General features: G+C 31.1%; 1 protein-coding gene across 1 annotated transcript in view; it reads right to left on the bottom strand.

Annotated features, from left to right (window-relative positions):
• The window catches only part of LOC124367707 (laccase-3-like), a 30053-nt gene extending 20930 nt beyond the window's left edge, over positions 1-9123 (bottom strand). The window contains exons 1-5 of the mRNA XM_046824780.1: positions 8900-9123; positions 7340-7421; positions 5306-5388; positions 3630-3755; positions 903-1074 (exon numbers count right to left, since the gene is read on the bottom strand). Coding sequence (XP_046680736.1) covers positions 903-1074; positions 3630-3755; positions 5306-5388; positions 7340-7344 — 386 coding nt within the window. The 5' untranslated portion in view covers positions 7345-7421; positions 8900-9123. The remainder of the gene's footprint in view (positions 1-902; positions 1075-3629; positions 3756-5305; positions 5389-7339; positions 7422-8899) is intronic.
• Between the last annotated feature and the right edge of the window lie 10427 nt (positions 9124-19550).

Genomic DNA, 19550 nt, shown 5'->3' with positions numbered 1-19550 from the left:
TTTTACAAGTGAATTAAAATAAGTAGCTTTATTTGTTTGTTTTTACTAAGTGACCTTTTTTCTAACAAACTTTACTACCATAATAAATGACGCGATTCTGATTCATGTATCTGCTTCATTAACTAGAGTTACTGACATGGTGATATTGATATCACTTTATAATTTTAGATAATGACAGAAAAACTACTACGTAGTGTCAAAATTGATAAAAAAATGTTAACATATACATTATTTTCTAAAATCCTTATTTTCATTATTGTTTAATCTTTACTGAGGTGCTTCACGATCGTGCTTTAGAGGCAGTTATTTTTAGGGACACACTACTATTGTTGAGATGCTCAGTAAGTTAATAAATGCAACATACAGATGAACTGGTGAGAGCTATAATACAAAAAGAAGTTTCGAAGTATGAATAACGCATATATTTGGGAAGCGATTCACGATTTTATAAAAAAAAGCTCAGAAGGTCTCTAATTGAATAAACAAACAATTAGAAAGAAAATTCAAAAGTTTATACTTACACTACTGCGTACTTAACACAAAAAGGCCTCAACGTGTGTATGCCTTTTAAAACTATACTATGGATTGTGTACGATTTTAGTTTCCAAGTATTTGATTTTAACATACCATATTTTTTGTAGACATACGGTTATGTCTTTTTGTATTTTCAAATTACTTTTATATACTTCAAAATGTCGTCTCTAAAGGCAGATGTATATCACTTCGTGGGTGATAAACTAGGTATTAAGAAGAAACTTTATATTTGAGAGAAATAATTTAATCAGGAAGAAACAAACAAAAACAGGCTTTAAATTGAACCAATAGTAATCAATGATCCTATTTCTGAGTGATCCAGTATCTCAGAACTACACTATTCAATGTTTAAGATAAAGCTCTCTAACCTGGCGAATGAAACGTAGGGTTCCAATGTGAACCTGTAGTAGCAGGTTCGGCTCTCCCTTCCACAAGGCCTGGTACAACTGTTCCCAGGCAGTTTTCTAGGGTCATCATAGAGACCTGAGTCCACGTCATCTGGCTGTAAATAATCCAGGAGGGTTTGACCTCTTGAATTACCTGAGAACCATAAAATAAAGTAACATTTTTTGGGACAAGTGTAGGAAATCTTTTGAGAAGTTCCATGTCCACGTTATTAGAATTATCATTTTCCCACTCAGTAGAGGTGCAGACGATGCTTTAGCATTGAGTCCATAATAAATAACACAAAATTTAAAATGTATTAAACGCTTGTACAGACAAGTACAAAAAGTAATTAAAATGCTTTTATTTTAAGCCTTTTGTACTACTTTATAACTGGTTCCTAAAGCAAGCACATTCACAGCGATTTACCGTTTGCATAGATACACGGTTCCTGCCTAATGCTTGTTTTCTTTGGTAATTTTCTTAGGCTCAAGTTCTCTATAACAATGAAGAATGGATTTGGTGGAATTAAAACGGTTTATGTACTCATTGTTTCCCAAGAAATAATAAATAATAAGCATTCGTAACGAAATAATGGGAATATTCAACAAAAATCATAATTGTCATAAATTATGAAATGTTAAAAAATTCTGGTAGGTCAGAGTAAAAGAAATCACCTAGTCATTCTTAAAATTTCTACATTTTAACTACAGTATTTAAAGATCATTACGAGTTTTAACTACTTATTCCAGGATCTTTGCTGGCCTTACGTTTTGGACTGATAGGTACACATAAGAAACATGTAACCTAGCAAACACTAATTACCTAACACTTAGTTTCCATAAATTTCTTAAAAGGTCAAAGAAACTTTTTAAAACCGTCTAAATTAACCACTAAAACACTAAAATTCGTACTAATTGGGTTTTACCAAATTTTACAGACAGTATTAGTGGTATATGGGTCCTGTTTATGTTCAAAACCATCCGTTCAGCGTTTAAAGTGTTGAGCGCATATGCAAAGGTACATTCACTAAAAGCACGACTCATCCAATTCTTGAACGAATCAGACATACACTTCATGAAAACAAGGATTCCGTGTACATGTACCACAATGGTACTTTAAACACATAAGTGTAGTGAAAAATTTCAGTAATACAAAGTAAAATATTGCATTAACTCTACATTTCCATCAAAAGAAGGAAAGACGCGTACATTAACAAACCATTCTATAATATTTTTGGTTTGTATAAAGAAAGTTGATTTATATGAATTGTAAACAAATCTATTATCCAAACACATTATCTTAGAGAAACGATATATAAATGGATATGTAGTTTATTCTTTTGCCACATCAAACTTTCAGGTCAAAATTCAAACCAATATAACATTTTGTATTTAGTAAAAGTTATGGGCATTGTTTATATAATGTCAGATAACTATTACTAACGCTCCTTTATAGAGGTATTAAAAACTACTTTCGTGACAAAGCTATCACAAAGAATATTACTGTTACTACTCTTTAGTTTAACGTACTACGATATACTGGTTACACTTAGGTACAACAATGTACAGCACAAAACATATAATTATAGTTTCATACTACAGTAGGCTTAGGTTTTATTTTTCTTTCAAAAGCAGGCCACAAAGCCTAAAACTCTTTGTTGCATTTCACAATAATGCAACTGGGTTTAGCTACTTTATTGCATCTTTAACACAACTGAGGCAAAGGCTATAAACTTGGTATTGCCATGCCTTTGTTATATAATATCATCAGAGTGTATAAGAGAATACAGAAGCGGTTGCCTAAATAGTGATTTTTGATAATTGATTCTAAAATTGGTGCTATATCAAAACTAACAACTAGGAAATAATGTATGTATTTAAACTTAATATTTAGCTGTTACAAAAGGCTTTCAGTAAAAAAGTAGTTTAAAAACAAAAAAATAAATAAACCTGTAACATTTTAAATCTTCATTAACTGTTACAGAAAAAAAACTATTTCATTTGCATATCTAGATATACACCGCTGCAATGATGTAAAGTGGCGAGTTAAAATGTCAAAGAATCTATTTATAAAACAATGAAATAAATCAATAGTATATTACAATGTAGTAAAAATACATGCATGGATATAAAATAATATATTTATTTTATATTATTCATTTTAGATAGTTTATGTTAAACTTATAAATTTTACTAGGCTATCCGATGAAAATATTCTACATAAATATCTGTATTCGTTGTGCTTACTTTATTAAGCTCTATATTAAACACAATACTGTAATCAAATTAAAAAACATAAACAAAATATTGTCTTAAGATACAATTGTTATGTGTTTATATAAGTAGATTTTATTAATATGGTTTTAAATTTATTTGTAATATGTGATGCAAATAATAATTTTTACGAATCTGACGCTTAAATAATTCTCAGTATGCAATTTTTGCATATAAGACCTGTTTTTGCTGTGTAGAGTTAAAAAAATGTGGTTTAAGTTATTCCTACGGTTAAAATATAAAAATAATCTTGCATGAAGCTGGAAAGAACTGCGATAATCAGGTAAATGTTTAGCTAATATATATTAGATGATTTAAAACATTCAACACGGCCAAAATCATTTTTAAACTGTGCTGTCATGTTATCACACTTGTGCATTATCAAAAGTGCAACGTGCTGTAGTGATGAAAGCGTAGGTAAACAGAAAATTAAACCTGTATATGGTCTTCTTATAGGTCCAAAACGATGAGGAGGATTTTCATTAATAAATCTGGAGTAATCAAAGTCATCTTGAGAGGACATACTATTTGGAGTGTACCTTTGTGCTGTGCCAGGAATCACTAAACCAGACATTACAATACCGTATAAGCAAATACCGCCGTGGTTAAATGTATTCTTTCTAAAAATAGTCCTTTACATTAATTTGATCTTAAACCTTATTGTTTTTTAAGGTATACGACGCAAAGTTTATAACTTTGAATAATTTATATTTATGGTCAACTTCATTCTACAATTGCTTAGGCGCTTTGAGAGTTTGATAAAAATACGACTATTCATACATATCCATCCATAGAAGCAGTTTTGAAGAGATATAATTTTCATTTCGAAAATATTTACGAATAGTGGTGGATTGCAAACTAAGGTAACTAAAACCTAGAAAAATAATAATTGAGTGAAAGTGGAATGTAGCTCCATTTTACCATTCAATTAGTGCAGCGTCTGAAATTGGACACAGTAACAATGCTATCGTCTTAATAAGCGCAAGGTGAGATGTAGCTAAACTCAAAATTCGCGTTGAATGAACCCCTCTATGATAGCAACGTTATATATAACAACTAGGCTACCACGTTGAGCACCGTGTTTTGAGATCTTTTCTAAAACATCGTCGTGCACTCGGTGATGCACCTGACGAGACAGTGAGAATAGCTTCTATTTTACACGGGATCACATAGCTTTTGTGACCTAGGTGTCTCTGATATAAAAACGAGACCAATATTGCGTTTAAGGTATTCATCTTCTGAAGTTTTTCGCATATATGTATATGAAGGTGGACTCATATTTCCGGAGTCAAGAAGTTACAGAGTCAGATTTCACACGTTCCATTAAGCGTAAAATGAAATGGAGCTAAACTCAACATCTACATTGAATCAATCCTTCTTTTTCAATTGCTGAATTAATATTATATAATATGTCTTATAAATTCTAATTTTGTACGATATATTACTAAAAATGAATTATATTTTTATAAAAATATTCTATAATTAGGTATTTCAAGCCAAAAATTATTAAAACATCAAACCTAAGTTACGTGTTAGATCAGTATTGCCTAGTATACATTAAACTGGTTATTGTTATGAATTTTATATTTCATGTTTTGATAATGTATGTAAATGCAACATATCAATATCCGTAGTTTGCGTTGCATTATGACTCATACGATAACCAAAATACCCTTGACCAGGCACTATCTTCCTCATACACACTCTAGGAAATTCACCTCTCTTTATTTATTTTAAGAAGTTTCAAATGCCGTGGAGTTTTTCATAAAAGCTTTCACCCTGCGTCCCACTTATACCTAACTGTATTTAACTAAAACATAAAGCAGAATTGCTTCTAAAGTAAAAATCTCTAAAAGAGTAATTTCCGGTGTCACGCATTTTTTATCTTCTCCTTCAAGTTTGCATTTTGTCTTCCCACTAATTTATTTTATATCGTTTAATATTCCATGACTTGTATAAATTACAATCAGCTCACATGTTACAAATCAGTCTGTATTTATTAAATCGCATTTTATTCTATTGTTTTAAGTCATTATTACTCAGTTTATTGTTTTAAATTTAATTACTATTAATAATATTAAACTGGTTATTTAAAATGTATTATTACTCACCAAGATGAGTGATTGTGATCACAAGAAACAGTAATTTTCGCATATCTGAATAGAAATACAATGAATAGTCAGAGCCACGAATACTGGAAAACATAAATAAGCATAAACATTTATGTTAATCGCAACTTTACTCGTAAGTTTCTCAAACACAATTGAATTGATAATTATTTATTACAGCTTATAATAGGTTTTAAATTATCATTACCCAAGTGATAGTGACAACATTTACCACAACATTTTATCTTTATGTTTTACAATTATTATGTTTGGACCTTTCTTATTTTAATTTGGTAGATTTATGGAAACCTGCCTGTTGTAACCGTCCTTGTGACGGAATTTTTCGAGGGATGTTTTTATTTCTCCACGACTCCAGAATCCAAAAGCACAATAATTCGAAAATTTATTTATTTACAGGGTGTCTCAGGACACTACAACTATTTTATTCATTCCTGGACCAACGAAAAATAAAAAGATATCCCATTCACACTGTCTAAAAATCAATAATTATCCAAATAGCTGCAATTAAAGTATTTTTATTACAACTACTTGATGTCATAAGTTGAAATTTGGTACTGCTTTATAACCTAAAGGCTTTATCGCAGTAAAACTGATAATGTTTACATATTTATTTTCAAAATTATGACTTCTCAATATCTATAAGTGTCATCTTAAAAATTACATATGACCAAAAAGTCACTTTAATTGTATTTTATATGAACAATTTCATTACAAAATAAATGATTCGGTTGATTTAGATTTATATTTACGTTTTGGAAAATATTATAAATACAGTGCCTAATGTGTAGTTTTAACGCACATTGCAAAGGCAGAGTTAATATCTAAATTTTACTTTAAATTGCACCAATGACAAATAAATAAACAAATATATTGGAAATACTATTTAATCGCAGTTATAAAACCCACCATAATGATCAAAGCTGTGAATGCTTGCACGCAGGTACTCAAAACTGAAAGGCTCCTACATGGCGTTGTGTATGGTATTTGTATTGTAGCGTAAAGAGTATCAAAGGGATGGCACACTCTCCCCACTTAAACCGAAAGCAGAACACATGCAACGGAAGTAGATTATTTTTTATCAAAGTAGTTCTTTTTACTCTAAGCTGGATCCCAAATCCCTAAGGTGTATTATTTTTTTGCGTTATTGCAGCAACATAAACTCTATTGAGGATCAGTCAATAAATTAGATTGAGACAGCAGAATTTAAACAGCCCGAACTGACATATTTGACTACAGTAACCTTTTATTATTCATACCGTATATTTTCTTCTATAATTCTTTTAACCGTGAACAAGTGAAATAATATACACCTTATATACACTTCCTGCGTTTGAAAAATGTCTCATTGTTCCATTAAATAACTTCATAAGTGGGTTTACTAAGTAGAGTAAGGATTTCGATTTTAACATTTGTTTGCGACGCTGTGGATAACAGCTATTATTAGGTAACAAACGTTTTGTAATGAACAAAAAAGCTTTACTTACATATTAAGGAGTGTTTTTAAGGAGTCCACATAATATTTTATGTATGGAAAAGTACGAAATATTTTTAATACAAAAAGCAATTTTTACTGCTGAACTGTTTTTGTTCACCCTTGAAGAAGCACTGCCACTCCCTGTTTGATTAAACATCTCAGACCGTGTCAGTAGATTTACCTCAAAACTTTTAAATTCTATTTTGAGAAAAATAATTTAAGTTTCACCTATTTTAATGATTAATTAACAATCATACAGAAATAAAACAGTTATTTTTTTATATTATATGCATTAAAATATTAAAAGAAACGTAATCCAACAATAGGGTATTAGTACTGCAATTCAACAATATAATGACAATGAGACATTGTTTGGTACTCGGTTGTATAAAAGCAAACATCTGCCTTATTTATCCAGCAGATCATTTCAAATTGGTATCTTATTACTATTTTCAAAATTAAATGTTGTTAAAGTTATACAGCTTGGTTTAGGAATAATATTTGTAAAGGTTGGTTGAGAACTCTTAGACAAACATACTTACACCATTTTGTCAATCAAAATCAACCTTTATCAGTGTAGTTTTTGTAGATCTCTAAGGTTCACAGATGGCAGCCATTCAAATTCTGGAACAGGAATGATTATATCTAACTTATTAGGCATTATAGCGAAAAAAGTGTTTTAGAATTTGCAGGTCTTTTATAATAAAGTTTTTTTTTATTTCTCGTAATATTTATGATGGCAGGAGTATAAATTGTTAAATACTAATTACAATTGCGAAATTATTGTGTATGTCAAGTACCACACTAAGAACTGCGGTACTTTTAATAAAAATGTCCTGTAGATTCAGACTAAACGCGGTACAAATATAGTATTTACAAGTAGTTTTGTCGAGTACGTTACAAGATGACAATTTACATCTTGTTGTAATGTTTAGATGATAGATTTTATAATATAAATAAAAATGTAAATTTATTAAAAAGCAAGACATTTCAAGGACCATTCACTCTTACTGATTATTTTATTTCTATTAAGATTTCAAATTGGTGCCAGCTTAAAGTAATAGAAGTATAATATAGTGAATATTTTTACAAATACTGAGTTTTAACTAAATAACATTTACGATCTGAAAAAGAACTTACATTCTTGTAAACAAACTTGGTTTAATAAGGTTATGGATTTCCAAGTCTTTGAAAGTGTTACGATTATATAAACATTACAACCTTGAGAGTTATTAGCCTATCGGTTATGTAAAAATTAAATATTTCAACAAAAAGACATCCTCAGTTTAAAAATTTAAAGATGGTGGCCATATGTGTGTATCATTCCTTTCTTCTGTCTGAGCCGGAAGGGATATTTAATAATACATTTTAGAAAAACATGGTTTACATAATATTTATTTCATGCGATAGGCTATATATCAGTGTAAATCATTAATGTCATAGCTTCGCAATAATCTGTTTTAGGGGAAATGTAGTTTATCAAAGTCGTAATACATAAAACTATCTAAGAACAAAAATATTACAAAAATATTTTAAAGATTACTGAGGTTAATTTACACATATGTCCTCTAAGACTTGATTTTATATTTATTTCAGATAATAATATAGATCTAATTAGAGGTTTTAATAACATGTGACCAGAATTAAGAAGCACATTTATTTAGCTGTTAAGGAGAATAATAAAAGAATTCCTATTTTTCCATCTAATTGAACTACTAAAATGCTTTACGTGCATAGAATGAAATATAACTCCTTTAGGTTGCTTTTAAATACAATATTAGTTGTTTAATTATTTCAAAGAAATAAATGGGTACACTCTGAAACACACATAAGTAATAATTTATTTTTATAAGTAAGTTTTATTGGCTCAGTTATAATTTAATGTTATAATTTAAAAAATGTAGTATTTACTATGAATAATGTTTACTATCAAAATACAATTAGAAGAATTGACAGTTAATCTTGAATTGATCTTTACCGATTACATTTTTGTCCGACATACTAGCTTAAATTTAAGCATAAATATGTTAAGAACTACTCATTGTAACTCGAAAGAAGCATGATAATAACACTATTTTGTATAATAATTTCCAAATACTCACCATGTTCTTGAAGAAAATTGAGTGAAAATAATATTTATCTCAACTGACAAACACTTCACTACCGCACAACACGGTTTTCTCCCACTCGGCCTCTCTCAGTGGCATTGTCTCTATCATCGATGTCATTATATAGCGATAATGTCAGGCACCTATTGTGAGAACGTCGCGCATTTTATGGTTCAATGATGAAGAAGTAGTTTCGTGACTTTCCTACAAGCATGAAAGCACAAACCATTGGTTGTAGTTGTAGCATTTGAATGTAAAATATGTTCAGGCATTAAGTCAATTGCTTGTGTCAATATTTACAGAGTAATGGTGATAGGTAGAACAATGGCGGGGACAATAAAGTGGTATGAACTGCCTGCATACGCAATGAAAGAGGTGACATTGAATATTTTACATTGCATGCACGCAAAATCTCTGCAGAACTTTTCTGATTGCCTACCTGAAAAGGCAAATATCATAAATTATTTTGTACCGTTATTAGGTTTCAATTAAAGTTTTCATATGAAAAAGATATGTATCTACAGTTTTGTCATGAAAAGTATTCAGTTAGATTTCCATTTAAGTTCTTAAGATTTTATACTGGAGCATTCTAGCGTTTATTATATAACCTAATTTACATTAATTTCAACTTCTGACAGTTCCACGTCTTTAGTAGCTCTAAAATCCTTATATCACACAGCCAAAGGGTGTCGACGTAACAGCTACACATACACATTATCTGACTGTTTTGATTTCACATCTCTCGGCACTTGGGGGCGTCCGATCCCTGAGAACTTGCGCCCTTAAATATCTCCCTCACTTTGGTAGGTACTGCGTTCTGGCAGCTCTCTGATTTTGGGAGGTTCTGATCGCAGAGATCTGTTATAGTCTTGGAGTTTGTGGCCCCTTGGAGCTGTGTGCTACTGGTAGCTGACTGAAATTGAATTCTCAGCCTGTAATATGTCTTGTACCCTGGAAGTTCTTGGCTTCTGGAGACCCCCGGCCCCTAATAGTTCCCAGCCTCTAGCAAATTGTGGACTCTGGCAGTTCTTGACCACTGGGATATTCTAGCATTTTATGACAATTCTTGGAGTTTACGTCTTACCGCGACAGTCTAAATTTGGTAAAAAAGGGAAATCCTTATTAAGTTCAAACATAGTTCAATAATGGTCTGGGTAGAATGGATCGTTGAAGAATGTTAGTTTTCATTTGTTAGTTTTACAATAGCCAAATGTTAAAATGCCATATCAAAATATCAAAGTAACTAATCATTTTGTAATAACTAATGTGAAAACTTTGACAGCTTTGTTTATCAATGTTGGTTTTATAACAGTGTTTAAATAGTATTTGGAGAACGTTATATGTTTTAAATTCGTTACTGGCTCAATATAGAGTATAAATTATACATTATTATACTTATCACTTTGTAAAACTTAAATGTAAGTAGACGTCAGCCAGCCAATATATCAAACTTTCGCTGAAAGCGTGAACCGCTGATTTATGTCAGTTAAATTTGGTTTATGCAAATTAATAACAAAAGTATTTTTTTGGTTCCAAAATATTTTAGTTAACTTTTATGATATTTCCTTTCATATAGTCTTTGTTTATTAGAACTTTAGCTTCATATAAACTAATTTCAATGAATGTCGATCCAGCCTTTTTTAAGACTAGTGCTTAACACCACATTTTGAAAATTACTTTTCTTTATATGATTGACAAAACAGGCAACCTTTTATTATCTTCCATGATGAACCTCATAAACAACTGGTTTTACATTTGTTAAGTTCACGTTTAAGGGATAGTATGCTTCATTTTGTCACATGTTTGTTGCATCTTCTTAAGACACAACGCATGAAGTCATAACTTATATAATTTACATTAACTATATGAACCTGAGGCAAATATTCTATTTCAGATCTTGAACTTATTCTAAGGACTTTTTGTTTCTGTTAAAATCAGAAATATTGTAATAAACATATTTCATAAATAATAGTAGTACCCGAATTTTGTACGTCATTTCCTTCTCACCATTGGTAACGCTTGTCTATGTTGATATACTTCTACACTGACAGCACAAGATATGTTTAGTACCGTTTGTCACACTTAGTTACGGTTCTCAGCCTTATTGCATTGTTATGGAGACACACCATTAGATTAGATACACACATACTTAATATGACCAACTAAAAGTTTAAGCATAGTTAAAATTACACTCATAAATTATTATTGGAATATATTTTAGCCGAAAATATTATACTAAAAAATTAAACCTGTTACTCTTATGTGGTTTGTATTATTGTATGTAAATTGACAAAATTATTATTAACTATTTTACAACTAATATTTATCAAGAAGAAAACTATGTTCTAAAAGCCGCAATTACTTCGTCAGTAATTTGAAATAACTTGAAGATTATTATTTTTTGTTCTAAACAATATTTCTTTAGCCGTCTCGCAGTGCTGTTTTTAAGCCAGCAGTCTTTGTTTTCTATTATGTCTGTAACTTTTTTTAAAATAAGTTACATTTATTACATTACAGTTATAGTTATTGCATTATATAGTTATTTGTTACATTATTGCTTACTTTTAAGTTTTTTACATCCTATATGTATCTCCTCTTCTAATGTGTTCTTATTTTTGCATATAAAGCCCAATTGGCTGATCGTTCACTTCTAAAGTAGAAAATGAGACCATAACAGAAAAACCATACCTGTCTGCAAAAAGATAAAAAAAATATTAATGTGTCTCTAAAGCTGATTTCACAATCCACAGAGTATATTACCTCTATTTATTTCAACATTGTGAATATCCATCAGACATGTGTTACTTAAGAAATCCATCCACTGATATTAAGATCAATGTCCGTAAAAAGAATGACTGGTTTATACAGTGATAATCAGATAGTGAATAAAGGGCAATCTTACTCATCCGCCTGCAAATTTAGTGTTGAGTAAGCACTCAGTTCAAAGTAGGCACCTAAGTCTACACTATAGTTATATTATGCCATACCAATGTTTTTCTCTCTTTTTTCATACTTAGTTTTTTTATACGGTAAGGTCACCAGAAATCTTTACTTAATTTTATTGTAACGAAATTAGAAGAATTAAAATAGTTATTTACGTCTATTTACGACAATATTGCGTTATATTACTTTAATGTAAAATTAATTAACTACAAATCCACAATAAATAATTTATATAATAAAAATTTTGCGGGAAAATTATTTTTATTATATATTATATTTAAATTACCTATCTAAAAACTATTAGTACGTTACAACACGTATCGCCTTTCACACTGAGTTTTCATGCAAATTCAAAGTCTATAGTGCCTTTCATTCTTGTGATTCCCTGCTGGTAGACAACAGATAAACAGTCAAACTACAACTTACAGAATATCTATTTAACAATCCCCCGCCAGACAAGAGGGTATGGTCTTAGCCAGTTGAGTGATAGGCTTCAATGACGTATCAACAAATTCAATAAATGTTCGCCATTGTCGTCCTGCAACATCGTAGATCTCATCCTTGTTTATAAATAAGGTTTCATGTAAATATTCCTTAAAAACCTATGTACTATTCTGGTTGCATGATAAGTACCCTAATTTATAAATATTTACTCTGTCAAATCCCATTGAGAGACATTCACATATAATTTCACTCTACATTGCCTATATTACTATGCGTCAATCATATTGGATAATTCATTCTCGAGATATCGTTGTTAGCAGCAGACAGACACAAATGAAACTGTTTCAGATCTTATAAAAATATATTTCAGAAGCGCAATGCTAATCAAAGAAAGAAAGTTAATAGGTTTAAGTGAATAATTTTGGTAGTTTTCAAAATGTCATTTAAATAAATAAAATTTACAGACTGATAAAATGGATTTCATCTAAAATTCTATATACGGGTGAATTTAAGTTAGTGTCGAAAAATTTTTTTGGGTGATACTACTCAGTATTATAGACCAAAATGTGAAAATAAAAAATCCCTATCCCATCTATCTTTTAACTACGACCAATTTCGCTATTTTGTTAAAAAATCATGTTTTGTTTCCATAAAACTCAATTTCTCAACAATATCATTTTTTGAGAAACATTTTGTACACCGATGAGTCTACCTTCACTAGGGCTGGTTTTTTTAACACGCATAACATGCACCATTGGGCCGAACAAAATCCAGGGCTTCAAGAGAAAGTTCCTTTCAAAGACGTTTTCATCTCAACATATGGGCAGGAGTCATCGGAAACCAACTTGTGGGTCCCCACATTTTTCAAGGATCCTTAAATAGTGAAGTTTACTTGGACTTTTTACAGCATACCTTGCCCACACTTCTGGATGGACTTGATATGGACCACAATCAGAGGGACAACATAGTTTTTCCAACAGGACGGTGCTCCTCCTCATTTCAGCAATGAAGTGCGTCAGTGTTAACGGACAATTACCCGACATGGATAGGTCGCGCTGGAACTGTAGCTTGGCCGGCCAGATCTCCTGACCTATCTCCTATGGACTTCTTTGTTTGGGGGACTATGAAACAGGAAGTTTACTCGACCACTGTAAACTCTGAGGAAGACTTAAGAAACCGGATTGAGTTAGCTGCCCAAATAGTGCGTAACAAGTTATCTTCGAACGTGACGGTTAGGGCAATGAGGAAGCGTGCGAGAGCCTGCATTAGAAACGAAGGCAGGCAATTTGAAAGCAATTTGTAGATTACTTTCTTTTATGATTATTCTTTTTTGTAACTGTTCTTTATGTGTTTATCCTATGTTTGATTTATTATTGAATCAAACACAATTTTGACTGGTTATTTGGCACCGTGATATTTTAAGTAGACCTTGTTTTCCAATACTGATTCTTTAATAACCAGTATAAGATGAAAATAAAAGTAACGCTGCATTATGTCATTTTAAAGCCCACAAAATGGGAAAGTTTTTTGTGGTATTGGCCTCTCTTCAGAACTAACTTCATTTAATTCCTCGGGTCTAATATCTTTTTAATGTTTTTGCCGAAAAACTTAAGAATTTGATTTATTAGCAATTTGTTTTGTATCAAACTTATTTTCAAGACAGTTTTTCTCCATTATTCCCATGTAAAATTTTGTGTAAATTTCAAAAATGGATTCAGAATTAAAAAAAACATTAAAAATAATGGAGGAAATTGAGTTTTATTGAAACAAAACATGATTTTTTTAACAAAATAGCGAAATTGGTCGTAGTTAAAAGATAGGTGAGATAGGGATTTTTTATTTTCATATTTTGGGTCTATAATACTGAGTAGTATCACCAAAAAAAATTTTTCGACACTAACTTAAATTCACCCTATATAAAAAAGATTTCTGCAGGTTGTAACACTTACTATATATAGTATTAAATTTTTCCTTAGGATTTTAATATTACAACTTAAAAATAATGCATTTACGTCTTGGTGAAATAATGGTTATTTAAAAATGACAAATATATATATATATATATATATATATATATATATATATATATAATTGTTTTTCACTGTAAATTGTATTATTCAGGAAGCCTTTATTCATGAATTGTTCAGCTGAATAGGTTTCCTTGATTAAAACTCTTTGGCATCGAGTCCGGTCACGTATTCAATGTGCAAACCTGTGATTAACTCCACAAGTCACGCACAATCACACAATGTGCCTCGAGCCACCTGCTCACCCCGCATGCTACTTTTACAGCTAACATCAGCCACCCCTCCAGCCACCTACTGACCAATCGCGGTTTTATAGCTGGCTTTTATTTATAAAACTCTAGCTACCTACTCACTCCTCATGCTAATTTTACAGCTAGCAACAGCCACCCTTCCAGCCACCTACTGATCAACCGTGGCTTCAAGGCTGGCTTTTATTTATAAAACTCTAGTTACCTACTCACTCCTCATGCTAATTTTACAGCTAGCAATAGCCACCCCTACAGCCACCTACTGATCAACCGTGGTTTTAAGGCTGGCTTTTATTTATAAAACTCTAGTTACCTACTCCCACCTTATGCTAACTTTACTGCTCACCTCAGCCTTCCCTCCATCTACCTACTCACCACTCGTAGCTTAATCGCTGGTTTATATTTATTATAGTCTAGTTACATGCTCACTCTTTATGCTACCTTTACTGCTCATCTCAGCCATCCCGCCATCCACCTACTGACCACTCGTGGCTAACTTGCTGGTTTATATTTATTATATTCTAGTTACATGCTCACTCTTAATGCTAACTTTACTGCTCAAGTCAGCCATCCCTCCATTTTCCTACTGACCACTCGTGGCTAATTTGCTGGGGTCTATTTTTAATAGTCTAGTTAAATGCTTACTTTTTCTAGATACCAACTGAATAAATCAAACATGTTTACTTTAAGTCTACTAACATTAAATTTCAGTTAAAATATAGTAGTTCTATCAGTATATCTGTAAAATTTGGATGAGAACTGTTTGATATAAGACAATTTCTAACTTCCGATTATGGAGGAATGAGACCATTGTCACATTAAGTTACACCAAAGCGACTGTATTATCGCTAAAATACTAGAGTAGGATGTTGTGAAAATGTTTTGTTATGAGGACACATTTTAAATATAGAAAAAATCTTTAAATGGAATTAATAATAACTTTGAGGTTAGCACCTCAAATATATTTTTAAGTATATGGAAATGTTTTATTATGAATAGAAAGAAATTTGTTTTATACAATATAAATCTGACTATATTAAATACATAGTTAACATTGAAACATATGGACATAACTGAGGAAATAGAAGATTGCAACATAAGTAAATCCTTGTACTGGTGGATAGGAGCCTTTATTTTATTCAGATGTGATTTCCCTGTCAGGAGGAAATATAGAGCTATATTTTGTGAGAAGCACCTGTGTCCCAAAATATATCATCTTCAGGAATGAGAAATTTAACATTATTTTACTCTTTTCGTACACGTACCAAATTATAAACACGGTCTTTAATTTGAATAATAATAAAATGAGATTGGAGTTTTTTTCCCCACTATGTTAATAATACTATATATACTTAAAACATATGTTAATCGCAACTTCATAAAGGTTGATTCAAGAGTGGGCCGAAAATGTATTGAATACAAAGATTAAGATGACTATTTGTTTTATGAAATAACTTCCTTATTATATGCAGCGTAAATTAAAGGAAAAATATATCAAAGATCTATTGAAAATTCAACTACAATGGCTTTTTGCTTAAGATGAAATTACATTTTAAAATATATTAATATGATTATGTCTTATATCAATATTATTTATCTGTTTTATTTATAAAACTAATTATATTATACTTTTGCGAACATAATTGTAAACATATTTTATTTTATGAGATCTTGAATGGAGTCCTAAATTTTAGGATTGGTATATTTCTTGGTATTAATACGAAATTTGTGTAACTTAGATTCTTAATCAAACTAGAGAGTGTAACATTTAGTTCTATATACCACATAAAATCCTTTCTTAAACTATAAATATGCTATTGTAATACTTGAACACAGATATAATTGATGAAAGTATAAAAATACTAATTTTCTGCAATAATCTTGAATATGACGAGAGAACAGTTGGATACTAATGTAGGCTATGCAATAGTTATTTTTTACGTTTTTATCGACATAATATAAGATTTAAAAGACAATAAAATTATTTTGTAGTAATAACATTAATAACTATTTACTTTTATAAATTATAGTTAAATTGTATTACTGATCATAAAAATGTCATATAATAACAGTCTTTAATTCTCTTCAAATACTTAAAGTTTAAATAGTCACAATTTTTTTTCTATGTTTCACGTTTATATGCATTGCTTAATTGTAAGCATTGCTTTCCTTTCTAAATGGGGAAATATTAATTACACATATCTATCATTATCTCATTTCAACACGTACACGCTCAATGGACATACTGTTTGAATTAATAATAGAAGGTAACTGATATCAAGAAACAAATTCGTATTATTTAATATTCCTATAATGATCGATTTCAGACTAGAATCCTCGATCTTCTTGATCAAGCTGTCAGATGCCGGACATACCGTGGAGTAGGCCCCCAACGCCTACAGCTCCTACAAAACAAATGAATCACGGATTGTAATGAAAAAAACCTATCAGCGTGTTTTACCTGTCTGTCCTGGTCGGCAAAATTGCCGCACTGCAGTGTTATCGTGTGTATCGCATGCCACGTTTTCGTGTATACAATGCGATCTGTCGGCGGCAGTCAGAACTATTTCAAGCAGTTGTTTGTCTTACCGGATAGAGGACATTGTTTTTTCACAATATGTCTCCACGTTTTATTACTTAAATATATCATATCATTATTCTTTTACAAATTACAGGTTAAAAAAAACCTGAAATATATTAAATTATTATGATAATGGTCACAAATTGTGCTCAATTTATGCTTCATTTAATTGGTTGCTGCGTACTTATTTTCAAACCATTGTTCCTATATTTTTTTAAGGAAAATAGAGTAAATATTTTCTGTCAATCCCTGGCCCTGATTTGTTTTGTATTGGAAGTTTGTTTTGCGCTTCCAATATGTGAACAAACACACAAATACTAAAACTCTCATAAGAAAAACAACACCTGCAACTGGCAGAAGTGCATTAAAAAATCCCATGTTATAGGATTAATAACGAAATAAGCTATTTTCCGAACGCCCAACTTAGTTTTAGATAAGGTAGTTTAACTATATCAGCTGTGGTCTTCCTATCTTATAAGTTCTCTCTGCTTTACTAAGTATTGATTCGGTAGAGCTTGGTGTCTGTCTGGGGAACGTTGAAGTCCTACTTTAAAATAATGTCCCACGTTATGTCAGTGGGAGAAGCTTCTTCTGATCCCGTATGAATTAACAATGGTGTGCCACAGGGACCATTTCTGGAGCACATTATTTTCCAATTGGTAATATTACTTGGATCCGTCTCTATATTCCAAATCTAAATTTTTTTAATAACACTACATTAGTGGCAAGAGGAAGAAATCCGCTGGACAAAGCAAATACACTACTGGAAGCATCTGAAACATGGTTTAGTTGTATTAAGCAATTAAAAGTACGATACAGATTTTTTTGCGCCTTTAGTTGTTCTGTGACGTTTTGGAACATCTATGACATACTTCTAGTCATTCTTCTACATCCTTTGCATTCCTGTGAAATGATTGCATATCAGAATCTTGCGCAATTTCTACGAAAAACCTCTATTAGGAAAGCTAAAAAATTAAGCTAACAGAGAATTTTCCGTTCATTGTTTATAACTCTTTTATCAAGATCTTGTATTACGTAATATTGCAAACAAGAGGTTACAGGAAGGAAATCCACGCATCTCAATTTATTTCGGTATACTAAATGCGTTCAATCAGTACGTACTCGTCAGTTTAATATACAAAAGACTCATATTTATGAAAAAAAGAACAAGAGTGAAGAGTAGCATGGTCGCACCCTCAGGTAATTTCACCAAGAACTTTGCAGGATATAGGTTACACAGAATAACTTGCCTTCCCAGGCCATCAAGTTTTGCAACGGTCTTGTATAGAAATAGTATTTCTTTAGAATTTGTAGATTTTTACTAATAAAGTGATGTCTACCTGCAAGTGTAGGAAAAGACAAAGAGGAAAGTAATAATGTGCACACAACTTGAAAACATTTATACGCTGTTTATACAAATGAACTGATAGTCCTTTAAACAGGAATTTAGTAGAATTTTACTTTTGGAGAAAAGAGACATTATGTTCTGCTTATAAGCAGGAAGACTCCAAACGTCCAAAACTTTATAGGATTAGGACACATCAAAACAGAATTATATAATGTGACACAACGAAGGCAATTCAAAGATTGTCCGTTACCTAAAAATTGTCTTAAAATTATTTTGTATTAGTTTAATGAAGTATGAATATTATCACTTAGCCGAATGATTAAGCCATATTAAAACATAATGTACAATTAGTGGCTATTAAGTATGCTTGAAATATGGGTGGGGTATAATAATCCCTCTAAAACAGTCCATAGCACGCAATTTCTAATTATAGCCAGCCGACAACTGAAGTGTTAGGTTGATAAGCAGCCGCTGTTATCGTGCAGTGCTAAAATGAAATTTTCCAGGAAACATTTCTTGACCTCATAGCTCAACAAAATATATGACATAACCCTGTACTTATCATCCTGGAAGCAATTGAATAGTTTGTTCCACTATGCAATGGTGTATAGTGTTACACTGTTTTGGGAGGTTGATTACGAGGTAAAGGAAATAACACTAATGGAAAAGGCTAGTCCTAGGGTTATTTCTGTACTCAACAGATGCTGCAAAGACACTATATTTACATTTCTATGAAATTTTATTCGTCTTAAATTTCTATTAAACCCTATTAATAACGATTGGTTTTGCGGTTAGTAGCTCTAAAAATTTTGAAGTTCAAGGCCACTAAGTCAATGAGAAACGATTAACATTGTATAGTATGCACTCCAACTTCAAGCTGGTCCGCGCAATACCTGAAAAGTATATTAATTGTGATTTGTTATTTGGATATTTGTTATTTATAACATTTTAAGTAGTAAAAAATATTAATTATATATACTATATGTATGTATAATTTATATGTATAATTTAAGATATTTTTATGTGCAGGCAAACTTTACGCTTGCTCAGCAAA

The sequence above is a fragment of the Homalodisca vitripennis genome, chromosome 8 (genome assembly GCF_021130785.1).
Source record: "Homalodisca vitripennis isolate AUS2020 chromosome 8, UT_GWSS_2.1, whole genome shotgun sequence".
In the NCBI taxonomy this organism is placed as follows: Eukaryota; Metazoa; Arthropoda; class Insecta; order Hemiptera; family Cicadellidae; genus Homalodisca; species Homalodisca vitripennis.
This window is presented reverse-complemented; position numbering and strand designations above follow the sequence as displayed.